The following is a 22468-nucleotide window of genomic DNA, read 5'->3' as shown; positions in this document are numbered from 1 at the left end:
ACTTAGAGGGAAAACTCAGGGAGTAACAGTATGGGGGCGGGGGGCAGGAGTTAGGAGTCGAGTTTTGGCCTTTTTGGCCTTTTTGGCCGTGGAGGGCTTTTTTTTTTTTTTTTTTTTTTTTTTTTTTTGCGGTACGCGGACCTCTCACTGTTGTGGCCTCTCCTGTTGCGGAGCACAGCCTCCGGACACGGAGGCTCAGCGGCCATGGCTCACAGGCCCAGCCGCTCCACGGCATGTGGGATCTTCCCGGACCGGGGCGCGAACCCATGTCCCCTGCATCGGCAGGCGGACTCTCAACCACTGCGCCACCAGGGAAGCCCTATATGCAGTTTTTAAAAGAATCTTTATTATTATTAAAGCTACCAAATATAAGATGATTACCATGTGACAGGCATCATACTAGGCTTTTTACATCAATCCTCACAAAAAAAAACCTTGTACAGGTTAACATCTCTATTTTATAAATAAGAAAACAGAAGTATGGAAGGATAAGTAACCTGTTTAAGGTCACAAAGCTAGTAAGTGTTGAGAACAGAATTAAAATTTTAATTTTGTAGCCATTTAAGAGAGGCAGGCTTGCAAGGTTTAACTTAAGGGACTTTCCTGATGGTCCCGTGGTTAAGACTTTGCCTTCCAATGCAAGGGGGGCAGGTTCGATCCCTGGTCGGGGAGCTAGGATCCCGCATGCCTCGTGGCCAAAAAAGCAAAACACAAAACAGAAGCAATATTGTAACAAATTCAATAAAGACTTTAAAAATGGTCCACATCAAAAAAAAATCTTTAAAAAAAAAGGTTTAACTTCAGTGAGGGACTTGGCACAGAAGAGGAGAGAAAAATAAGAATAGGATGAGGGAGACAGGCAGGGAGAGAGAATGAAGGCAGGACAAAAGTTTGTTCTCAATATAATAGAAGGTATTATGCACTTTCCTGAAAGTCTGTCCTGGTGGTTGACACGAGAAAGACATGATCAGTACAGAGTGTTCTGTCCATAAAAAATAAAACAGGGGCTTCCCTGGTGGCGCAGTGGTTAAGAATCCGCCTGCCAATGCAGGGGACACAGGTTCGAGCCCTGGTCCAGGAAGATCCCACATGCCGCGGAGTAACTAAGCCCGTGCGCCACAGCTACTGAGCCTGCGCTCTAGAGCCCGCGAGCCACAACTACTGAAGCCCGTGTGCCTAGAGCCCGTGCTCTGCAACAAGAGAAGCCACTGCAATGAGAAGCCCGCACACGGCAACGAAGAGTAGCCCCCGCTCGCTGCAACTAGAGAAAAGCCCGCTTTCAACAACGAAAACCCAATGCAGCCAAAGATTTTTTTAAAAAAATAATAAAATAAATAAATAAAACAGAATAACACATTTTTCCTGGGCCTGAAGGCGATTCCTCCCACTCAGTAATCCTTCAAGAGCACTTTAGTCTCTCCTTCCAATGGTGTCCTCGGCACATCCACCCTCCCCAGATAAAAATAACAATGATGAAGTGTTTAAATAGGATGCTTTCCCAGCCCTATGTAGCACGTGAGCAAAAGCATCTTTAAGTTAAAAAAATGTGCAATTTCTGTGCAAACCCAACTTCTAGACAAGCCTGATGCCTCCACACTTCCACCTGGTTGTATCCCTAAAGCCCTCCCGGATGGAAATTCTGAGGCCTCCACTGCTCCCATAGGTCTCCATGAAAAAGACATCGCGCAGTACCACACACCATGCCCACCATAGTGTTCCTATGTAAATACAAGGTTTGCCGTGCTCTCTCCATCTGTTTTAATGGTTGTTTAATCTTCCACCAGATGGATAGTTATGTTATGCTTTACCCTTCCCCTGTGAGTCACAAACCTTACTTTTATAAGTGATGCCAGGGAAAACATCTACAAGCATGTCGCTTTTCTTAAATCCTGTACTGTCTCCTTAGGAAGAGTCTCAGGGGTGACATTGCTGTGAGATAGAGTAAACAGATTTTAACAGGAAAATGTCTGTGACCAGATAGTTTTTGCCAAATAGAGTATGCCATTTGCTTGCCACCTGCAATGTATGAGTATTTTACTATGTTGTTGCCAGCCTTGGGAATCATCTTAGAATTCTGTGTTTAAATGAATAACTGATGAATTATTACCTACGTGTTTTGCTTTGCATGAGGATTGAGCGATCCTTATCCCCAATGTGATGGACCTCTGCCAACCCTGAGAGCCCGCTTGGTAGGGCTGGGTTCTCTGGGGTGTGGTGGACGCTGAGATGACTCCTTCCCTCCCACAGCCCTCAACGTGGGGCTCCAGTCGCTGGACCTGAGCTGGAACCACCTCTACATCCAGGGAGTGGTGGCCTTGTGCAGCGGTCTCCGGGTAAGCCCTCCGGGAGTGGTGTGTTGAGCCCTGGTGAGGACGGCCAAGCCCTTGAGTCAGCCACCTTGAACCCTTCCCCATGGGTAAATTCACCCTGCTGAAACCTAGTTGGCATCTTTGGGGGTACTTCAAGGCGACAGTTTAACTAGGGGGTAGGGAATGACCTCAGCCCAAAGGGAATGAGCCTCAAGAGTACTGGAGACTCTGAGCCCAGCTGGGAGGGATCTGGGAAGATCTGGCTGATCTCCCTCCTGGGGACCACTGAGCACCCTGTCTGGATGAGAGCAGGGGACAAAAATTGGGGCCCGTTGGCTGGATGAGTTGCATGCAGCCTTCATGCCGCTGCCGTTCTCCCTTCTCCCTGCAGGCTAACGTGTCCCTGAAGAAACTGGATCTCTCCATGAACAGCTTTGGGAACGAGGGGGCTGCAGCCTTAGGGGAGGTCCTCAGACTCAACAACTCCCTGGCCTACCTAGACCTCAGCAGCAACAACATCAACAATGAAGGGCTGTCCAAAATCAGCAAAGGATTGGAGTTGAATGAAAGCCTCAAAGTTCTGAAGGTAGTCTTCACCCGAGCTGGGAACGGGACATCTTGTGCCTGCATTTGTGTGTGTGTGTGTGTGTGTGTGTCCGTGCATTCACGTGTGTGTCCATGCTTCCATGTGTGTGCATCTGTGTATGTGTCCGTGTGTCCATGTGTGTGCATGCACGTGTGTGTCTGTGTGTATTGGCGTGGGGGCAGCAGGACGATGGGGCTGGATGTTGCTGGAGAGAAAATCTACCTTGTGCTTCATATGTGCGTACGTTCTTGGCTGTCTCTCTGCTGTAAACCCAGTGTCACCCTCTGCTCTCACCTGGCACAGGGTAGGGTCTTCCTTGCTCCCATCTGGGTCTCCTCCAGTTTCTTTGCTTTTCTTTGCTGAGAGGCCTACGGGATCTTAGTTCCCAGACCAGGGATTGAACCCCGGCCCTGGCAGTGAAAGTGCCGAGTCCTAACCACTGGACCACCAGGGAACTCCCTCCTCCAGGTTTTCTCCACACTGCGGCCAGAGTGCGGATTCTGAGCGTAAATCTGACTCCCATCCCCACCCACACCTACTCTCCTCCCACTTAGGCACCCCCCCACCATGGCCTCTGTTGCTCAAAACCCGTTCTCTCACCCTGTGTGCTTCTCCAGCCTCAGTTTACCCCCACACTCTCCCCCGCACTCCAGCCATGGCCTCAGGGTCTTTTTTCATCTCCGTTCCCGCAGGGCCTGCAGTGCTCCCTCCACTGGCCTCAATTGCTGGTCTGCCTCAGAGCACAGCTGGAGCAGCAATTCCCCAGGGACCCTGCAGGAACACTCACATCCTGTTTGCCCCTTCACACAGAACTCACCGGAGTTTTTCCTTATACTCTCATTTGAGTGACTATTTGACTGTCTGTCACCACTAGTTCGAAAGTTTCCTGAAGACAAAGACGTGTTTGGCTTTGCCCATTACTATATCCCCCGTACCTAGCAGAGTCCTGGGCATAGAGCAGATGCCCATTGAATATTTATTAAGTGAAAGAATGAATACATATTTCATTTTAAATCAATTTGCTCATAGACACTAATTTATAACATAGAAGTTCATGGGAAGTTGGGAACTGATGTAAGATGAGGACTTCTATTAATAGGTCCCCTTTCTGGGACTCCTACCACAAGCCAGGTTCCATATCAAGTGATTTGCCTCCTTCTTCATGGCCCAGCCCTACCAGGAGGGCTCCAGTAGCCCCACTTGTCAGATGAGAAGACTGAGGCTGTGTGACTTGTCAGGCCGTGCAGCTAGCAAGAGGCAGAGGGATGTCAGCTCTACCTGGCTTTCCACTGCAGCTCCAACTCCCGCAAGATGTGGAGATGACTCGGGGGGACCAAGGACATGGGAGTGCTGGTAGAAGAAGAATGGGAGTTAGGAATCAGTGAAGGTGAGCCACCATCCGAGAGGACAGCCACCTTAGAGCTGCTGAGGTGACGACAGGGAGTCAGATTCCAACCTGTGGAGGGAGCGTGCTGACTGCAGACCAGACCAGGTGGCCGTCTAGTGACTGGGGGAGCTCAGAGGCCGGCCTGGCTGGAAGGGCACCAAGTGTGACTCAGAGAAGAGAGACTGACCCAGCCTGCAAAGGACTGAGCCTCAGTCGGTGGCCAATGAAGCCAAGGAAAGTTCAGAGAATCTGAATTTTAAGACTAAAATGCTGCCTCAGCAAAATGGCAAAGGATTTTCTCTGGTTAGTGGGATATAAGCAATGCTAACATTTTTTTCTACTGCTTTTTAAATTTTTTCTACGAAGACCAAATATTTTATTTTAATTTTTTAAATTGTTTTAAAAGTGAAAGAAAAAAAATCTTAAAATATACCTTTTAGTTTGGTCGTATGTGGAGGCCACATCAGTTTTGCCACAGGAATTACCTGTTGCTCTCCACAGCCAGCCCCAGCCCTCCTTTTCTTAATCTTGGAAAAATAAGGAATTCCCCCCGCACGTGAGTCAAACCAAAGATTCTAGATGCTAAGCCCTATGAGGGCAGGGCTCCAGGCTGTCTTTTCTCACTGGAGTACTGAAAGAGCCTGGGAACCCCCTGACATAGAGTTTTGGTCAGCCTCATCAGGAAACCATCAGCTGAAAGCCTTCAATAATAATAAGTGACATTCATTGGCTGCTTACTATGTACCGTGCACTCTTTTGAATGCTTTACCTGAAGTTATGTATTGACCCCTCTGTGCAGCCCTAGGTGATAGGTACACAGTAGTCAGGGAACTGACACAAGACCAGAAAACTAGTAAGCAGAGCCAATGGGCTCCGTGCTCCCTGCTGTTAACCTCCATACCACGCTGCAGTGGCTCACAGTACCATTGAGATAAAGCCCTGAGTACTTAGCTAAGCCCCCAAGTCCTGTGCAATCTGACCCATCACAGCTCTGTAGCCTCACGCTCTCTGCTCCTGCTCATGAAACGTTTACTTTTCCCCACACACCTCTGCACCTTTGCACTTGCCTTCCCTTGTCTTCTTTTTTTTTTCTTCTGCGGTACGCAGACCTCTCACTTGTTGTGGCTTCTCCTGTTCTGGAGCACAGGCTCCAGATGCGCGGGCTCAGCGGCCATGGCTCATGGGCCCAGCCGCTCCGCGGCATGTGGGATCTTCCAGGACCAGGGCACGAACCCACGTCCCCTGCATCAGCAGGCGGACTCTCAACCACTGCGCCACCAGGGAAGCCCCCCTTGTCTTCTTTGTTGCACCTTATTCCCTCCTCTGGGACTGTCTGCCTTCTTCATCCCTAGCTAATCCCCATTAGTCCTGCAAGGCTTAGCTCAAATGTCCCCTCCACCATACTGGATGTCCCTTCCCTCGTTTTCTACGGTACCAGTGGGTACCTCTGTCATTGCCATCATCGCACTTCAGATGTCATTTGCTTGTTTGCCTGTGTAAGCTACCTGAGGGCAGAGATCTTGTCATGTTTGCCTGTGCATCCCTCGGTGCTCAACCCAGTGACTGGCACGTGGATGATTGTTGGATGGATATTTGGATGGATGGATGGATGGATGGATGGATGGATGGATGGATGATGGATGGATGATGGATGGATGGATGGATGGATGGATGATGGATGGATGATGGATGGATGGATGGACAGATGGATGATGGATGGATGGATGGATGATGGATGGATGGATGGATGATGGATGGATGGATGATGGATGGATGGATGGATGGATGGATGATGGATGGATGGATGGATGGATGATGGATGGATGGATGGATGGATGGATGGATGATGGATGGATGATGGATGGATGGATGGATGAATGGATGATGGATGGATGGATGGATGGATGGGTGATGGATGGATGATGGATGGATGGATGGATGGATGGATGGTGGATGGATGGATGGATGGATGATGGATGGATGGATGGATGGATGATGGATGGATGGATGGATGGATGGATGGGTGATGGATGGATGGACGGATGGATGATGGATGGATGTATGGATGGGTGATGGATGGATGGATGGATGGATGGATGATGGATGGATGGATGGATGGGTGATGGATGGATGGATGGACGGATGGATGGATGGATGGGTGATGGATGGATGGATGGACGGATGGATGATGGATGGATGGATGGATGATGGATGGATGGATGGATGGATGGGTGATGGATGGATGGATGGATGCATGGGTGATGGATGGATGGATGGACGGATGGATGATGGATGGATGGATGGATGGATGGGTGAGCAGTGAGATGGACAAGTGAATGGATGACAAATAGACAGGGAGATGCGTGCTTACAGAGAAGTCTGGGAGGAAGACAGAGATTGAGATTTGATGGGAGGAAATGGAAACCATGCTCTGAGCCAGGCTCTCCTGTCCTCATCTCTGCCTCCTTCTGCCTCGCCCTTCCTCCCACAGCTTTACCTGAACCCTCTAAGTATGGATGGGGCTGTGTTACTTATCCTGTCCATCAAGAGGAACCCCAAATCCAAGATGGAGGACATTGACATTTCCGTAAGTGATCAAATTGTTTGCTTGTACTTGGGAGCAAGCCAGTTACCATGGCCACTGTGCCAGCTCTAGTCCTCAGGGCCCTCACAGAACTGCTCCATGAAAAGGCTACTCCTTTTAGAGTACGACTCTGCCCCTTCCAGAGGTCCTTTCCGTAGGAGTAGCCATTCGGTCAAAAACATCATGGTGTGAAATTATTTACCAGATCCTGGGAACCCAGGACCTGCACCCCCAGTGGGCCTGAGGGCAGAGAGGAGGAACACCAGAAGCAAAGACAGGGGGACCCCCAGACTTTGCTTGGGAGAGTCCGCTGGTCTGGGAGATGGCACGATGGCAGTACCCTCCCGCTGACGGGTCCTCTCTCTCCCTGCTTCAGAATGTGCTGGTGTCAGAGCAATTTGTGAAAATATTGGATGGGGTGTGTGCCGTCCACCCCCAGCTGGACGTGATGTACAAAGCAGTGCAAGGCCTCTCTAACAAGAAAAACCTCTTCATGTGGACGAACCCTGTGAAACTGATCCAGGTGAGCCCTGCTTTCCTCCAAGAGCCCCCAGGGACCCCTGGAAAGTGCTGACCTTTGGCTCAGCTTCCTAGAGTTTCTCCTCCCCCAGAGAGTCTGCACAGTCCTCGCTGACAAGGAACATCTCGGCTGTGGAATATTCCTTTTGGCTCCCAGAGGAAGGACTGAGAACTGGCTGAAGTGGGAGGGCCTTGGAATAGGATGGTTTCTACCAGCCAGGCTCCTCCATTGCAACGAAAGACGAGTGACTGAAGTGCTCTGTACTTCAGTCTCGTCACCTGTAAAATGGGCATGATAATAGCACCCACCCCACAGGGTGCTGTGAAGATTAAATTCTATACTACACACGACTTAGAGCAATGCTTGGCAGGCAAGAAGCACACAGTTCATGCAGGCTCTTTCCAATAGCTGGTAAGGATGCCACGACGTCCTGACCCTGTGGTCGGGATGGCTATCTGGTGGCTTCAGCTAACAAGGAGCCCTCAAGTGTTTTATACCTCATAGTCACCTTGCCCCTGGCTCAAGTCTTAGATTGTGTCTGGCAGTCACAGGAGGCAGATGAAACAGTGGAAATAAAAACTCAGAGAATGTTAGAGCTGGAAGAGATGTTATAGCTCCTCTGGTCGGACAGCCTCACACAGCAGTGACTGCCCAGGCCTGGTGTTTCTACCACCAGCTCTCACCTGCTGCTGGGTGCAGGACCATTGCCACCTGAGGCAGCAGGAGCTGGGAAGGTGCCGTGTAAACACGGTTCTTCATGGTGTTTGCCACTGGGGCTGCTTCCTGCCCCTGGTTGGTCTGCTCTATGCCTTAGTTTCCAGAACCAAAGAGGAGAGCTCTGGCATGAAAACTATCATTGTATGAAAAGTTCTAGAAGGCAAAGCGGTATGAAGTATCTTTATATCTTTTCAAGTAAGATGATGTCAGGTGGAACTGAGGGGAAACCTGTTTTGCAAGAAGAGTGGGAATGGGGTTATCCGATGCAAAGTGGGAACTTGCTCCTTGTTTTAAAACAGTGTAGAAAAGGGATCCCAGAGGAGAGCCTCAACGATACATACAGTGTAAACCACAGTCCTTCCCCTCGGGGGCCCGACAATCGGGTTGGGAAGATGGGACAGACACAGTCATTTCTAATAGAAAGTGTCATATGATAAATAATAAACAAGTGACAAAGGCAGCAAATACAATCCAAACTAGAGGTCACTGCAGGCAACCAGAGAAGGATGCTTCCTGGCAGAGGTGGGGCTGGGCAAGGGCCTTGACAAGCGGAAAAGATGCAGGTGAGCAACAGAGAGAGGGAGGGAAGAGAATGCCAACCAGCGAAGGAGCAGAGCGGGAGTGGCTCGCAGTGTGTCTGGGGCGTGGGAACCGGACCGTGTGGCGCTGGTCTCAAGGGAAGCCTGGGAGTCAAGGCTGCAAAGAGAGGCTGGAGCTGGATGCAGCAGTCCTCAGATTTTAGGCTCAGAGTGAGGTTTGAGTCCACAGGGAGCAGGGAGCCAGTGCGAGTTGTTGAGCAGAGGCTGTGATGGAAATCCAGCAGGACTGAGGGGTAATTTTTCTGGCAACTGGGAGGGAAATGAACTGAGGGGGTAGATATGAGACTGGGAACACCAATGAGGACACTATTGTAGTATTCCAGACCTAGAACGGTAACTTGGCTGAAAAGGACAGTGAGAGTGGAGGTACAGATGTAGGAGATATCTTTATGGAGCACCTCCAGGACTTGGTGAGTGGCTGTGTGTGTGTGTGTGTGTGTGTGTGTGTGTGTGTGTGTGTGTTGGGAGAAGGGAGGTGTGTGGGGAGAGGAGAGAGCCAAAGATAACCCCCAACTTTTAAGCCCAGTGGACCAAAAGAACGATGGAAACATTGCCAGCAGTAGGGAAGTCCTGTGGGGAAAAGGGACCGCCCCCTGGCCCCGCCTCCCGCTCTGGCCTCATCCCTCCCATCCTCCCCCCCTCCTCTACATTTCAGCCCCACTGGATTTCTCCCCATTCCTTTTTTTTTTTTAATTTATTTATTTGCTTATTTATTTTTGGCTGTGTTGGGTCTTCGTTGCTGCGCACGGGCTTTCTCTAGTTGCGGCGAGCAGGGGCTAGTCTCCCTTGCGGTGCGCGGAGCACTGTTGTGGAGTGCTGGAGTTGTTGTGGAGCACTGGCTCTAGGCGCGCGGGCTTCAGTAGTTGCGGCTCGTGGATTCCAGAGTGCAGGCTCAGTAGTTGTGGCTCACGGGCTCTAGAGCGCAGGCTCAGTAGTTGTGGCGCACCAGCTTAGTTGCTCCGCGGCATGTGGGATCTTCCCGGACCAGGGCTCAAACCCGTGTCTTCTGCATCGGCAGGCGGATTCTTAACCACTGCGCCACCAGGGAAGTCCCTCCCCATTCCTTTTTGCATCAGTTCTCTCTTAACATTAACTCTGAGTCCCTCTGCCTAAATACCCTTCCTCTGTGTCTCACTCACTCCTCCTCGCTCTCTAGGTCTGCACCCAGAGTGTCACGTCCTCGGGCAACCCTTCTCAGGTTTCCTGGTCAAGGGTATATGCCCTTGCCACACGCTCCTGCAGCCCTCTCCTTCACCCTTTCACCGCAAGACTCTGAACTCCTCCGGGGCAGGAGCTACGTTGGGTCTTATCAAAAGCACCTACCAAAGTAACAGGCCCTTATGCCCATCAAGGCTCTCAGTTGCTGACCACAGAATCCACTCCGCTAGGTTAAGCAAAGAGGGATCTATTACGAGCGATAGACCCCAGAGACATTAGGAGGGCTGAAGAAAGACTCTATGTTTAGATTCCAGAAATGGCTCCCCAGACACCCCAACTGGCTAGCCAGGACGACTGCTGCTTCTGCCTAGGTCAGGAAGCCGCCCAATCAGGAATCGCCCGCTGAATTGGGAAGCCACCCCCATGGCTGCCAGCAGCCTGCTCTCTCCAGATCACACGGGTCACACATATGCGTCACCCAAGGGCTTGGCGAAACCCATCCCATTCTGACCCGTAGCTTCAAGGGGGCTTGGGGAATTCTGGTTTTTAGTTTTCCAGCCTCTGTTATAGAGAGGCGGGCTGTGAAGGAAGCGGAGGGGGTGTTGAGAGCCCGCCCATGGTATCTGCCGCAGCACGCAGTAACAGATTGCAGAATTCAGCTGACGGAGGTTTGCTTTAGACGTGTAGGATTGAGGTGTCGGTGGGGTTCAGCATGGACATGCGAGCAGCTGCTGGGGATGCAGAACTGGACGCGTAGGTGGGATTCACCCCGGGGTGGGCTGGTGTAGGCAACGCACACCAGAGAGGGAAGTGTGGGGAGAGGAGAGCAGGGACCAGGGACTGATCCCCAAGGAATTCCTCTGTGAGCAGGGTGTCTGCAGAAATATCTATCGAGAAAGCTGGGCCTTGCCTATGGCCTTTCGAGAGTCAGAAGGGAAAAGAAACAAAAAGATACTAAAAAAGGACCCAAAAGAATATTTTAATAGTATTGGAAAATTCACAATATATTAATACAGTGCACTTTATAAAACAGTATGTTTAATAGATAGATAGGTAGGTAGATAGATAGACAGGTAGATAGATAGACAGGTAGATAGATAGACAGGTAGATAGATAGAGAGATAGATAGATAGACAGGTAGATAGATAGATAGACAGGTAGATAGATAGATAGATAGATAGATAGACAGGTAGATAGATAGATAGACAGGTAGATAGATAGATAGATAGATAGATAGATAGACAGACAGGTAGATAGATAGACAGGTAGATGAAAAAATATACATCAGGGTGCTACCTCTGGATGGTGGGACTGGATTTATGGGTTATTTTTAATTTTCTTCTTTCTATTAATCTATACGTTCCTTAAAATGTGAGTAGGGAATATCTTTGAATTGAAAACAGTGAAATATTATTTTTAAATACTCTAACACAGTATGTCTCCATATAAGTATTTGTATAAAATGATGAGAATTCTGTCAACACCGGGAGCCTGTCCTGCCTGTCCCACTACCTGGCTGCGGTTCGGTCTTTTGGTTTCTGAGTTAACAACAGCCCACCCACGTACATAGAGCACCATCTTTGCTAGTCTTAGCAGGACAACTTCAAAACTAAATAATACATGTAAACATGATCACCGCCCTATTCCCTCCAAACTGTTCCCACAGTTCGCTCAGCAGGGTCGACTCCAGTCCTTCCACCTGTGGAACGTGGAATGGCAGGAGAGCTCAGTGTAGGTGGGGCAGACACAGAAGCATCGTGGCGTGTGGCTGTGCCTGAGCTCAGACCTCGGTCTGGGTGGGCAGGGGTGGGAAGCTGGGGTTGGGGGGGTGTTGGGGGGAGTTGGTATAGATATTACAAGGCTCCTGGTGTCTCCTGCTTCTCTCAGAGCTATGCAGACCAGCACAAAATCTCAGTCCTGGACTTCTTCAGGAGCTTGAACCCTCGTGGAGGGACGACAATGCCTGTGGGCGAGTTCCGGAAAGCTATGATACAGGTGTGTGGATTCCTGTGGACACAGGTACTATGTGTGCACGCGCAGGGGTGTGTGTGAGAGAGAGAGACAGACGGGCCACAGCGTGAGCACCTCAAAGAGCTCCTTGGGATTGGCTGTGAGAAGCCAACTTATCCACTGCTTTATCTAGACCCAGAGGGACACCTAAGGCCTCCTTCCACTGCCTGCTGAAGTCATTCTCTGTACTGCACGTCTGGGTGCCGCTTGTGACCCAAGATGCTGTCTGAAGACACACATTCTTCATCTCCTAGGTCTTTCTCCCATTGCATGTGGCCACTGGGCAGATTTTAAAAGGGAGTGGGAGAAGAGACCACATCCCAAAACCCCAGTATTTCGCCTTTGGCCCTATCATCTTGCCTGAAATCCCACACCTTCACACGTGGGGTATGATGGAGGTGCTGAGGGCCCCCTGAAATGCAAGCATGAAGAGGTCTGTCACCAGGGCAGCCCTAGGAAGGACAGGCCCTGCAAGAATAGGACTTCATGGGCGCCCAGGTGGGGGGATAAGACCCTCGGTGCCAGGCCCGTGGTAAAGAGGGCCGGCCAGACTCGGTAGCAGGGAGGTAAGGATGAACTTCCCATGCTGCAAAGTTGCCGCCTACTCCAGCTGGGTCCCCATCTCCTTCACCCCTATTGCTCCCCAGAGAAAAGAGGGGCTCTGGAGTCTGGGCAGTGGCCCACAGACATGGGCGGGGACGCTTATTCCTGCCCTGCATGGTGTGGGTTCAGTTTCTTCTGAACTGAGGAAACTGTTGCCAGCCATGGTCCCAAGGGCAGTGAGGCATTGTGGAGTGTGTGTGTGTGTGTGTGTGTGTGTGTGTGTGTGTGTGTGGGAGACGGGAGAGGTCTGGGGGGAGCAGAGAGCTCCATTGACCTTGCATGTTCTATCTGCTTCCTCAGCAGAACAAGGTCCCCATAAACCGGTACCAAGTCAGGGAGCTGATAAAGAAGCTGGGTGAGAAGACAGATATGGTGGACTTCAGGTCAGCCCAGCCCCGCCGTCCGGCCCTGTCTGGGCTACCCTTCTGCCCTGGGCAGGCCCCCGGTTCCCTCTAGGGCACCCTGGCTCCTGGGGCCGCCCTGTAGCAGATAGGAGGTGACACAAACAGCAAATGGTTAGGCCCTGGTGTGGCGAGAGGGGCAGTTGGGGGCGTGTACAGGTATCACAGTGGCCCAAAGAAGAGGTATCACCGGGGGGAAGGGGGTGTCACACAGACAGACAGGAGGACAGAGGACGGGAAGTACCAAGCCCAAACTGTGGGCCAGCACGGTGCACTGAGGAACTGCAGGTCTTTCAACACTGCTGGAGTTTAGGCAACCAGGCAGGTTGTGACTTAGGCTGAACTCCTTGAAGAGCTCGGAAAGGACCATGATAACGGTCATAACAGCAACCAACATCCATGAGCCCTTACCACGTGCCAGGTGCTCCGCCAGTCACCAGACGGGTGCCTGAATTCTCACAGCGCCCAACGGGCACTAGTACACGCCCATGCTGTGAATAATGATCGGAGCTTTAGAGAAGGAAAGCACAGAGCCAAGTGTTTGTGGCCAGAGAGGGGCAGCTGTGGCCTCAGCACCCCGGTCTGCATGGTGCCAGGACCCACTCCTCCTCGCCGAGGCTGCAGAACCCTGCTGGTCTGCAGGCTGGTCCATAAGGCCCTGCGGCTTGTTGTCTCATGGAATCCCTAAGGAGTCTGTCAGAGGAGGCCCCCATCTGGTCCTGCCCCACAGCCTTCTCCCAACACCTCCGTCCTTGCCCCCATCAGCATCTCTCATGCGTGGAGAAGCCACCGCACAGACTGACCCAGCTGCAACCCTGCTCTAGCTAGTAAGGGTGCGGCCGTGCGCAGAGCTCTCAGTCTCCAAGTCTTTAGAATGGGGTGATAACCACAGCACCTGAGAGACTCTCATAAGAATCAAGTGGAGACAATGCACAGAAAGGGCTGGCACGTGATGCTGTCATTCAGGAGTGACACCATCATCCGGCAAGCACCCCGACACCCGCAGGGTGGCTCAGGCTTGCACACCGCCCCAGGCCCCCCTACTCTGTGCCTGTGTCCTGGACCTCCCCGCCTGCCCTCCCTGAAGTACGGCCTCCTGTTCCTTGGGATGCTGGTGGGAAAGAGCACAGGGCAGAGGTCAGGAGACTGGGTCCAGGTCCAGCAACCCTCCAGCTTTGCAGATGAGGTCACGTGGCCATGGAGAGGCAGAACTGAGGTCTCAGGACCCAAGTGGCGAGCTCTTGTGTGCACCTCAAGTTCCCCTCAGGTCACACACTGCAGCTCTGTTGGTTCCCATTGAAGAGCAGGGGCGTCATTTTTACTGTTGCATGATTTTTTCATTGTCATTTTTTGATACAAATAATATCTGCTTGTAAAAATTCTAAATCCACAGAAATCTACTAGGGAGAAAGTGAAGGGCCTCTTTTACCTGCCCCCACAGCCCCTGCTGCCTCCAGAGGGCGCTAGTGAACAATCCCAGGTGCACGTTGCCATAGCTTTTCCCACGTGCTTGCGATCAGGTGCGTCTGCTACCAAAGCCCTACCGACAGCGGCAGCGTAAACCCATGCCCATCCCTGTGCTGACGCCGAACCTCACCACGTTCAGCACTCTGCCGAGATGACAGATGGGTTTACAAGTGGTCTCGCTTGGACTCGAGCCTGTCCCAACACTCTTGTCCATCAGCCACGGGGCTACGTTGGTGGTCAGCCTTATCTCCTTACCTTTCAACCCAGTTCCTTGAAAATGACGAAGCCATAGCAACACGTCTGGTCTGGAAAGAAGCCTCAGTGACAGAGAACTCTTGGCACATTGGCTCGTGGCTGGAACGAGGTGGAGAGCTGGCTGAAACCTCGGCGGAAAGACACCAAGGCTGTGAGCGAGGCAATAAAGTCTAGCTTGGGTCTCCGGGCTGCTGGTGGCATGCCCTTCCCCCAGGGAGCACCCTCCTGTTTTAGGGGGCACGTCCTTGGTGGCCTCGTTAAGAGCCAAAAGAACAAATTGGGAGAGCGTGGGGTTGCTAGGTGGTGGAAGAGAGCGGTGGGGAGAAGGTCAGTGCACAAAAGCATTCATCACAGTGCTTGTAAACTGTGTCAAGGGGAGATTGCTGAGATTCAGGAGGCAGTGGCAGAGGGAACAGATGCTCAGGAAATGAGGACAGGGGCCTTTAGAAGCAAATGCCAGGGGGTCACGTGGAGAGAGCTCAGGGAACTGGCATCTAGCCGTGGCCCAGCAGGAGCTGGCCACCTGAACTTGGAGGCTCATGGTTCCACCTGAAAAGTGGGACAGCTGAAAAAAGGTATCCCCATCTGTTCTAGGGATCTGCCATTCTGCATTTCTTTGTAAAATTCCTTGGAAAACTGGGGAGGCATGAGGAGCTTAGCAAAAGATGGGAAGGTTTAACCAAGAACAGCATATACTGAGCAGGTGGGGGAAATGGGTACCTTCAAGGATTTTGATTAACCTCGCCAGTCACCCTTGGGATGGACAAGGGCAGGAAGTGTCTTGTGCGCCTCCTTTGCACCTGCACAGTGCCTGCTCATAGTAAGTGCTCAATAAAAAATACCTGTGAAATGAAAAACCTCATTCACTTGGCAATTGTTTTGGGCAAGTGGTGGAAAGTTTGGGGGGTGCCCAGGAACCCACACTTTGGAACACCAGTGAAGTGCTGAAATGGCATCTGGGAATCAAGGCACCAGCCCTCAGATTTCACTTTGTTTCTTCATCGAGGATGGAGGTGATGCAAAAACTTCTCACTCCTGGCAGAATCATTATTTGAAATAATCTGTGTCCCCTCCCCACAGCATATTTCCCCTCCCTTCCCTTATTCAAAGTCTTAACTTGAAGTTGAATTTTCATTGGACGGTTGTATGGACTCAGTCAAAATTAGGATGATGAAAAGAAAATAAAGAAACGCAATAAAGAGTTTGTGAGCTGAAACTCACGTCCACCCTACTCATCAGGGTATGTAGATGTCTTTGCTCTGACTCCCGAAATAAATCAAATCCCCTTGAAGCCAGGGAGCCTGTCTTTTAAGTTTATTATAATCTATAAAATTCTCCATCAAGTCCATGCCCGTAACTGAGCATTCATTAATTACTGGTGTCTGGGTGGAACCCTGAAGATTATTAGGCTGTGAAGTATCAAAATTTGTTATGGACTATAGATTAGGGATCAATAAAAACAGCAAGTTTTCTCAAGATGCTTTTCTTCATCTTTACTAGAAAAAGCAGCACATTTTCTCATCAAATGTTATTTTTTGTTTGGGTAGCTTTGGGGGAATGATGGAGATATGGGGAAGCCAACATCCCCGACCCTCCAGGCCACCCCTCGACACTTGCCACCCCCCATCACGTAAGCCCAGCCAGAACCCTGCCTGTCTGCGGGTTGCCCTGGAACCTGCCCTACTGTGGAGTAGTTTCTACTTGTGGCCACTAGGTGTCACGTCAGCTCCAAAATCCACCTGAAGGTTGTGCTCCCATCAGACTGCTTTGCAGTCCTTCCTATGCCCTTTCCCTGATCTCCTAAACTTCTGCCCCCACGGAGCCTGACATGAAATCAGAGCCCCAAAGGGTCTAGCAGCCTGACACCTGGGCAGACCTGTCCAAGGCTTGGTGTCCTCATTATGAATCAAAGTTACTCACAGCTACCTCGCACTCTTGTTGTGAGGAAGACAGTCCGGTGCTTAGCACGAGCTCCATAAACATTCAGTCCCCTCCCTCAGCCAGCCCACCCTGGGGCTGGGCAAGACTACAGAGGAGGCCTGCTCCATCGAGTGAGGGTACGGCACAAGGAGCACGCCCACTGACAATGGGCTGAGTCGTACTTTATCAGCTTGCCATGTCAGGAGGCTGCAGGCAGGACCCCAGCAGGAGCTGAAGACCAAAGCGGAGGGAGAGAGGCCTTGCAGGAGTAGGAGAGGCTGTCAGGTCAAAGACGGCCCAGAGGTGCTGGCCCGTGAGCCCAGCACCAAAGGGGGTCAGCTGCAGTGCAGGGGAATGGTACCCTGGCCATGCCCTCCTTCCATGCCCAGCTCAGTTTGGCTTTGTGCACTAACTCTGTTTTGTTTTAATTTTTACTGGAGTTTAGTTGATTTACAGTGTTGTGTTAGTTTCAGGTGTACAGCAAAGTGACTCTGTTACATATATACGTATACATATTCACATATACATATATCCACTCTTTTTTAGATTCTTTTCCCATACAGGTCATTACAGAGTACTGAGTAGAGTTCCCTGTGCTATACAGTAGGTCCTTATGAGTTACCTATTTTATATATAGTAGTGTGTGTATGTCAATCCCAATCTCCCAATTTATCCCTCTCCCCTCCCTTTCTCCCCTGGTTTTCTACATCTGTGAGTCTATTTCTGTTTTGTAAATAAGTTCATTTGTACCATTTTTTTAAGATTCCACACACAGGTGATATCATATGTTATTTGTTTTTCTTTGTCTGACTTACTTCACTTAGTATGACAATCTCTAGATCCATCCAAGTTGCTGCAAATGGCAATATTTTATTCTTTTTTATGGCTGAGTAATATTCCATTGTGTATATATACCACATCTTCTTTATCCACTCCTCTGTCAATGGACATTTAGGTTGCTTCCATGTCTTGGCTGTTGTAAATAGTGCTGCAATGAACACTGGGGTGCATGTATCTTTTCGAATCATGGTTTTCTTCTGATATATGTGCACTAACTCTATGCATCCTCACAGGGACCCTATGCAGTGAGGTCTGTAATCATCCCCATTTTACAGCTGGGGAAATGCAGGCATGGAGAAGTTAAGCATCTCGCCCAAAGTCCTCTGCTAGTAAGCAGCAAGGCTGAGATGCAGACCCAGGCAATATGACCCTGGCTCCCTGAGGTCTTAACCACTGTGCTCCCCTGCCCCTCTGTGGCTTCTGCGCAGCTTTGTATCTACAGGAGAAGTTTAAATGCACTTTCTCTGTTTACATCGTTTCTGTAAGAAACAGAAAAATAACTCAATTGATCAGCAAGCATGAGCTCCAGGCCAGGCTGGACGGGCCAGTGGAGGGGGAAGCAAAGGCAGAGTTGATGATGCTCTATGTGACTGAATTCTCAAGGTCAGGTTGGTGTGCCCTCTCTGCCCACTATGTTGCTCAGAAATTGAGCCAGGGGAGGTGAGATGGGAGATGAGAAGGAAGAGTGTGGAATATCTGTGTGCCAGAACCGTAAAGTGGTTACGCATGCAAATTCTGTCATTCGACAGTTCTCGGTTTGAATTCTGTGTGGCTTCACCAATGATCAGCTCTGTGACCTTGAGCTAGTCACTCAACCTTCCTGAATCTCAATTTCCTTATCTGTATATATTGATGATAATGGTACCCCTGCCCCCGCAGAGTTGCATGTGAAACACTGAGCCCCAGGCCTGGCACACAGTAAGTGCTTAATGTAAGCATGACCTCATGACAGCGGAGTTCCTCTCCTATGAGGGAGAAGTGCGGGGAGATTGAGGTCCAGGAGGGCGTTAGGGGCCAAACTGAGCAGCCATCTTTGAAACACTCAACTACTGGGTCTTTGAAACACCGTGGGAGGCATTCCAACCTTGGGCTTTGGCTTAAAACTTGCATGAAATCGAAAGAATTTGCCCAGAATCTTAAAAGTCGGAGGGAGGTGGGAGGGCCAGGGGCCAGCAGCACTGTGTGGGCAATGCCGGGGTGCAGTGGACATCTGGCCTTTTGCTTGGCTGCTGAGGTCTGAATCCCCTTCCTGGGCTGGGAGTGCGCCAGTTTACAGGTCCTGAGAGGGGCAGCTGGGACTCGCAGCTGGGACGTAGGCTCATGCCTACACCAGACACGCAGTCTCCGGGCTCGGTTCAGGAGCCAGCCTCCGAAGAAGCAAGGACCACGGAGAACTTCCTCCAGCAGCTGTGGCTTTGCAGCTGGATGGAGTCCCTGAGCAGTGGCAGCGGTGACGCTGGTGGGCGTGGTTCTGGGTGCCAGGCCTGCAGGTCAGCAGTGCGCGCTGCAGCCTCTGGTATGTGGCTGCAGTGGCAGCTGCAGTGTCTGTCCTCGGGGGACCAGGCTGCCTTGCCAAGCATGGGCTTGGGATTGGTTTTGCTTGGTTTGGTTCTAAACAAAAGAAAACAATGATTGGCAAGGCAAGCCTGTGTCCTAAACACTGGCTGCAACCAGTGGCCTTGAACTAGAGGAAAGGAATGGCTCTCCTCCAGGAAGCAGACATCCTGGAGGGGAAGGGAAACCGAGGGTGGTGTGGGGTGGAGGGGGCTTCTCTGGGGCTCAGCGGGTCCTTTTAAGAAGGGACAGTGGTGTGACCCCTGGGGCGGGGGGCTGCTGTGTTGTTCTGCCACCTCTTAGTGGGTCTGTGGATGAGCTGGGGTAGGGCTGACTTGTTTCTGTGTGCCCAGGCTGAATGAGACTAGCCCTTGTGCATGTGTCCACATGCTACCGTATAATCAAGAGCATAACAGGTCTTTTTCCCAGTTCCTGGCATATGCCTCAAAACCCTCGGGATTTCCTGAGTGACAGGAGTGTCTTCGTGATGCTAACGAGGTGACCCAGGGTGGGCCCCTACCTAGACAGCTTCCTGGAAACACCAACCGTGTAAGCAGTTGTTGGGACTTTCAGCCAATAGAAGGACAGGGAGCTGGAGACTGAGCTCACTCACTAGCCAGCGTTCAATCAGTCATGCCTGCGTAATGAAAAGTAACGAAACCCCGGTGAAAACGCTGGACGCCAGGGTCCAGGGGAGCTTCCTGGGAGTTGACTTGCCTCGACTCCACAGGGAGAGGGCACAGAAGCTCTGCCTCCCTCCCAGATCTTGCCCTGCACGTCTCTTCATGCAGCTGCTCCTGAGTCATAACCTTTATAATAAAGCTGCCAGCATCGGTATAGCACGTTCAGTGAGTTCTGTGAGTCACTGCAGTGAATTACCAAACCTGAGGAGTTTGATGGGAACCCCCTACTGTGTAGCTGGCTAGTCAGAAGTGCAGGTGTCCTGGGGGAACCCCACTTGTAGCTGGCAGCAAAGTGGGAGCAGTCTGTGGGGGACCAAGCCCTTAACCTGTGGAGTCTGATGCTGCCTCCGGGAGGTTAGGGTCAGAATAGCACTGCAGCCGATCCCAGGCGGTGTTACCCCAGGTGCAGTGGGAATGGAACACGTGTACACAAAAGCATGCTCACATTTGACTTACAGGACACGGTGTGTGTACTTGAATGTGTCCATGCCCGACAGGAGGGGCTTGCCTGCGTACTAACCCCCAGACCCGCCTGCTTTCTTGCCAGAATCCTAACAGTGGGGTTTCAGTGCAGCCACTCCTGGCGTGTACCGCTCTCCCGGCTGTACCTCAATTTTTCCAGTAGAGGGCGCTCCAATCCCACGAGTCCTCTGACTCCGCACAGCGGCTTCAGCTCTAAGAAAACAGGACTCCAAACTGGCTCAGGGAAATCGAATTCTTTTTAGGTACCTGAAAAAGGCAGCAATGCAGCTGGCTTCAGCGACACCAGCGGAGCCCGGGCCAGAACCCTCAATCTGCCCCCTCAGGGGAAGATGCAGGTTCTTGGAGCCTGAGATTATACAATCTGGGGACCTTCTTTAAATATATATATATATATATATATATATACAAGTTTACAAATATAATGTTAGGTATAGAAAGTAGATGTATATTTAGAATGACGAAAAAATCACAATAAATGACACATTTTAAAAAGCTGACAATGGCATAAACGTCAAATCCACCCCGTGGCCTTGCAAGGGGGCCCCGCTGAGTAGCTTCTGCAGGTCGTCCCGCAGAGAACAGACACCTTGCTGACGCAGAGTCCAGTTTGCTTCCTGAGCCCATCTTGCCATGAAAACGGGCTGGAGGACTCAACCCCGAGGATTTGCCCTTGTCGGTCCTCTGCACCTCCCTCCTCACCGCTGTCCTTGGAGCAATCACTTGTAGTCACACCATGAACATGCGTGAGGCGCTGTCGCTTTTCTCTCTGTCACACCCAAGAGGCTGCCACCTCCACACCCTGCCTTTTGGGAGGCAGCAGGCAGCTCTCCCGGCTTCTCCTTCATGAGTCCTGGTTGCACCGTGGGTCCTCCATCCACTCAGTGTTATTTCAAGACTATAAAACTCACAGCCCCCCCACCCCTGACAAATACTTTTCCCAAGAGCACTGTGATGCAGGGGAAAAACCCTTCTTGAATTAGTGGGGAAAAACTTGCAATGTAAGGGGGAGGGAAAACATGTACATTTATTTACATTAAAGTGTAAGTGACTTCAATTAAATTCAATAAACATTTATTAAGGGCTTACTAGGTGTCTGGTGCTGTTGTGGGTATGTTTGGGATACATCTATGAATAAAAATGATAAAACCCATCTTTTACACAGCGTTTCCATTCTAGCAGGAAGAGACTGACCACAAGTAATAAACATAATAACTAAGTGAATCACATACAGTGTTAGAAGATAATAAGTTCTATGGGTGAAAAACTAGAGCGGCGTACGGTGGCTCAGGAAGGTCATTGCTAGGGGTGGGGAAGTTATGATTTTAAACGGGTGGGGGGCGGTATCTGAGCAACCGCTTGAAGGCAGTGAGGGAGAGCCATGTGGATCTGGGGGAAGAGCTCTTCAGGCTGAGCACGGGCCCCAGGACAGGAGCCAGCCTGGGGCCTCTAAGGGTCAGTAAGGCAGCCCAAGGCTGGAGCAGACAGGGAAGGAGAGCATGGCGGGAGGTGAGGTTGGAGCAGGGCCCGATCAAGTGGGGCCTTGAGGCCTGTGGGCAACGTGGGTGTGAGTGAGATGGGCCCTTGCAGGGTTTGGGGCGGAGGAGGGCCAGACTCCTACGTCTTTGAAAAGGGTGTTCCGGCTGCTGTGTTAAGAATAGGCTTTAGGGATTTAAAGGCGGGACCAGGAAAATCCACGGAGAGACTATTGCAATGACGGAGGCAAGAGCTGAAGGAGGAAGCGCTGGGGTGATGGGTGTGGGCGGACCCTGGATGTGTCTAAAGGCGGCACCAACCTTGCTCCCCATCAGGGGGGGCACTGGCTGTGCGAGAAAGAGAGGCATCACGTGGCCCCCAGGCTCAGGCCCCCCGCATCTGGAGGAATGAAGGCTCATCACTGAGCTGGCTGAGGGGACCTCTGCTGGAGTAGATTTGGGTGTCGGGGGTGGAGAGAGAGAAAACTGGGAATTGGTTTAGGGATGTCTATTAGACATTGCAGAGGGGGGTGGAGCAGGTGTTGGAGTCCAAGCCTGGGCTTGGAGGAGGGGCCTGGAAGGGGGAGTGTTTGCAAGTCCTGGACGTTATATAGATAATATTGAACGTCACAAGACCAGATGAGGTCCCTGAGGGTCTCAGTGCAGAGGGAAGTGAAGGGACAAAGGCCTGAGTCCTGGGGGGCTCCAGAATCCTTAGCAAGGTCTGTGAGAAGAAGAACCAGCAGAGGGGACCAAGGGGGAGAGACTGGGGAGGAAGAGGGGGCCCCAGAATGGGGGTTTCTGGAAGGCAGTTGAGGAAAGTGGCCAAGCCAAAAAGACTCACCCCCAAGCCTTTCCCAAGAACAGTGTGTGGAGGTGGGCGGGACGAGGGGAGCACAGGTGGGCTGAGGGCAAAGGTG

At 51.2% G+C, this 22468-nt stretch overlaps 1 protein-coding gene across 1 annotated transcript in view; it reads left to right on the top strand.

Annotated features, from left to right (window-relative positions):
- Positions 1 to 22468, top strand: part of LRRC74A (leucine rich repeat containing 74A) — a gene marked incomplete at both ends in the record, with an annotated part of 90750 nt that overhangs the window by 30335 nt on the left and 37947 nt on the right. The window contains 6 exon segments of the mRNA XM_079913559.1: positions 2248 to 2333; positions 2701 to 2895; positions 6774 to 6869; positions 7243 to 7389; positions 11748 to 11855; positions 12774 to 12856. Coding sequence (XP_079769685.1) covers positions 2248 to 2333; positions 2701 to 2895; positions 6774 to 6869; positions 7243 to 7389; positions 11748 to 11855; positions 12774 to 12856 — 715 coding nt within the window.

The sequence above is a fragment of the Stenella coeruleoalba genome, assembly GCF_951394435.1.
Source record: "Stenella coeruleoalba genome assembly, chromosome: 2".
Classification (NCBI taxonomy): Eukaryota; Metazoa; Chordata; class Mammalia; order Artiodactyla; family Delphinidae; genus Stenella; species Stenella coeruleoalba.
The sequence above is the reverse complement of the archived record's forward strand: the minus strand, read 5'-3'. Positions and strand labels throughout refer to the sequence as shown.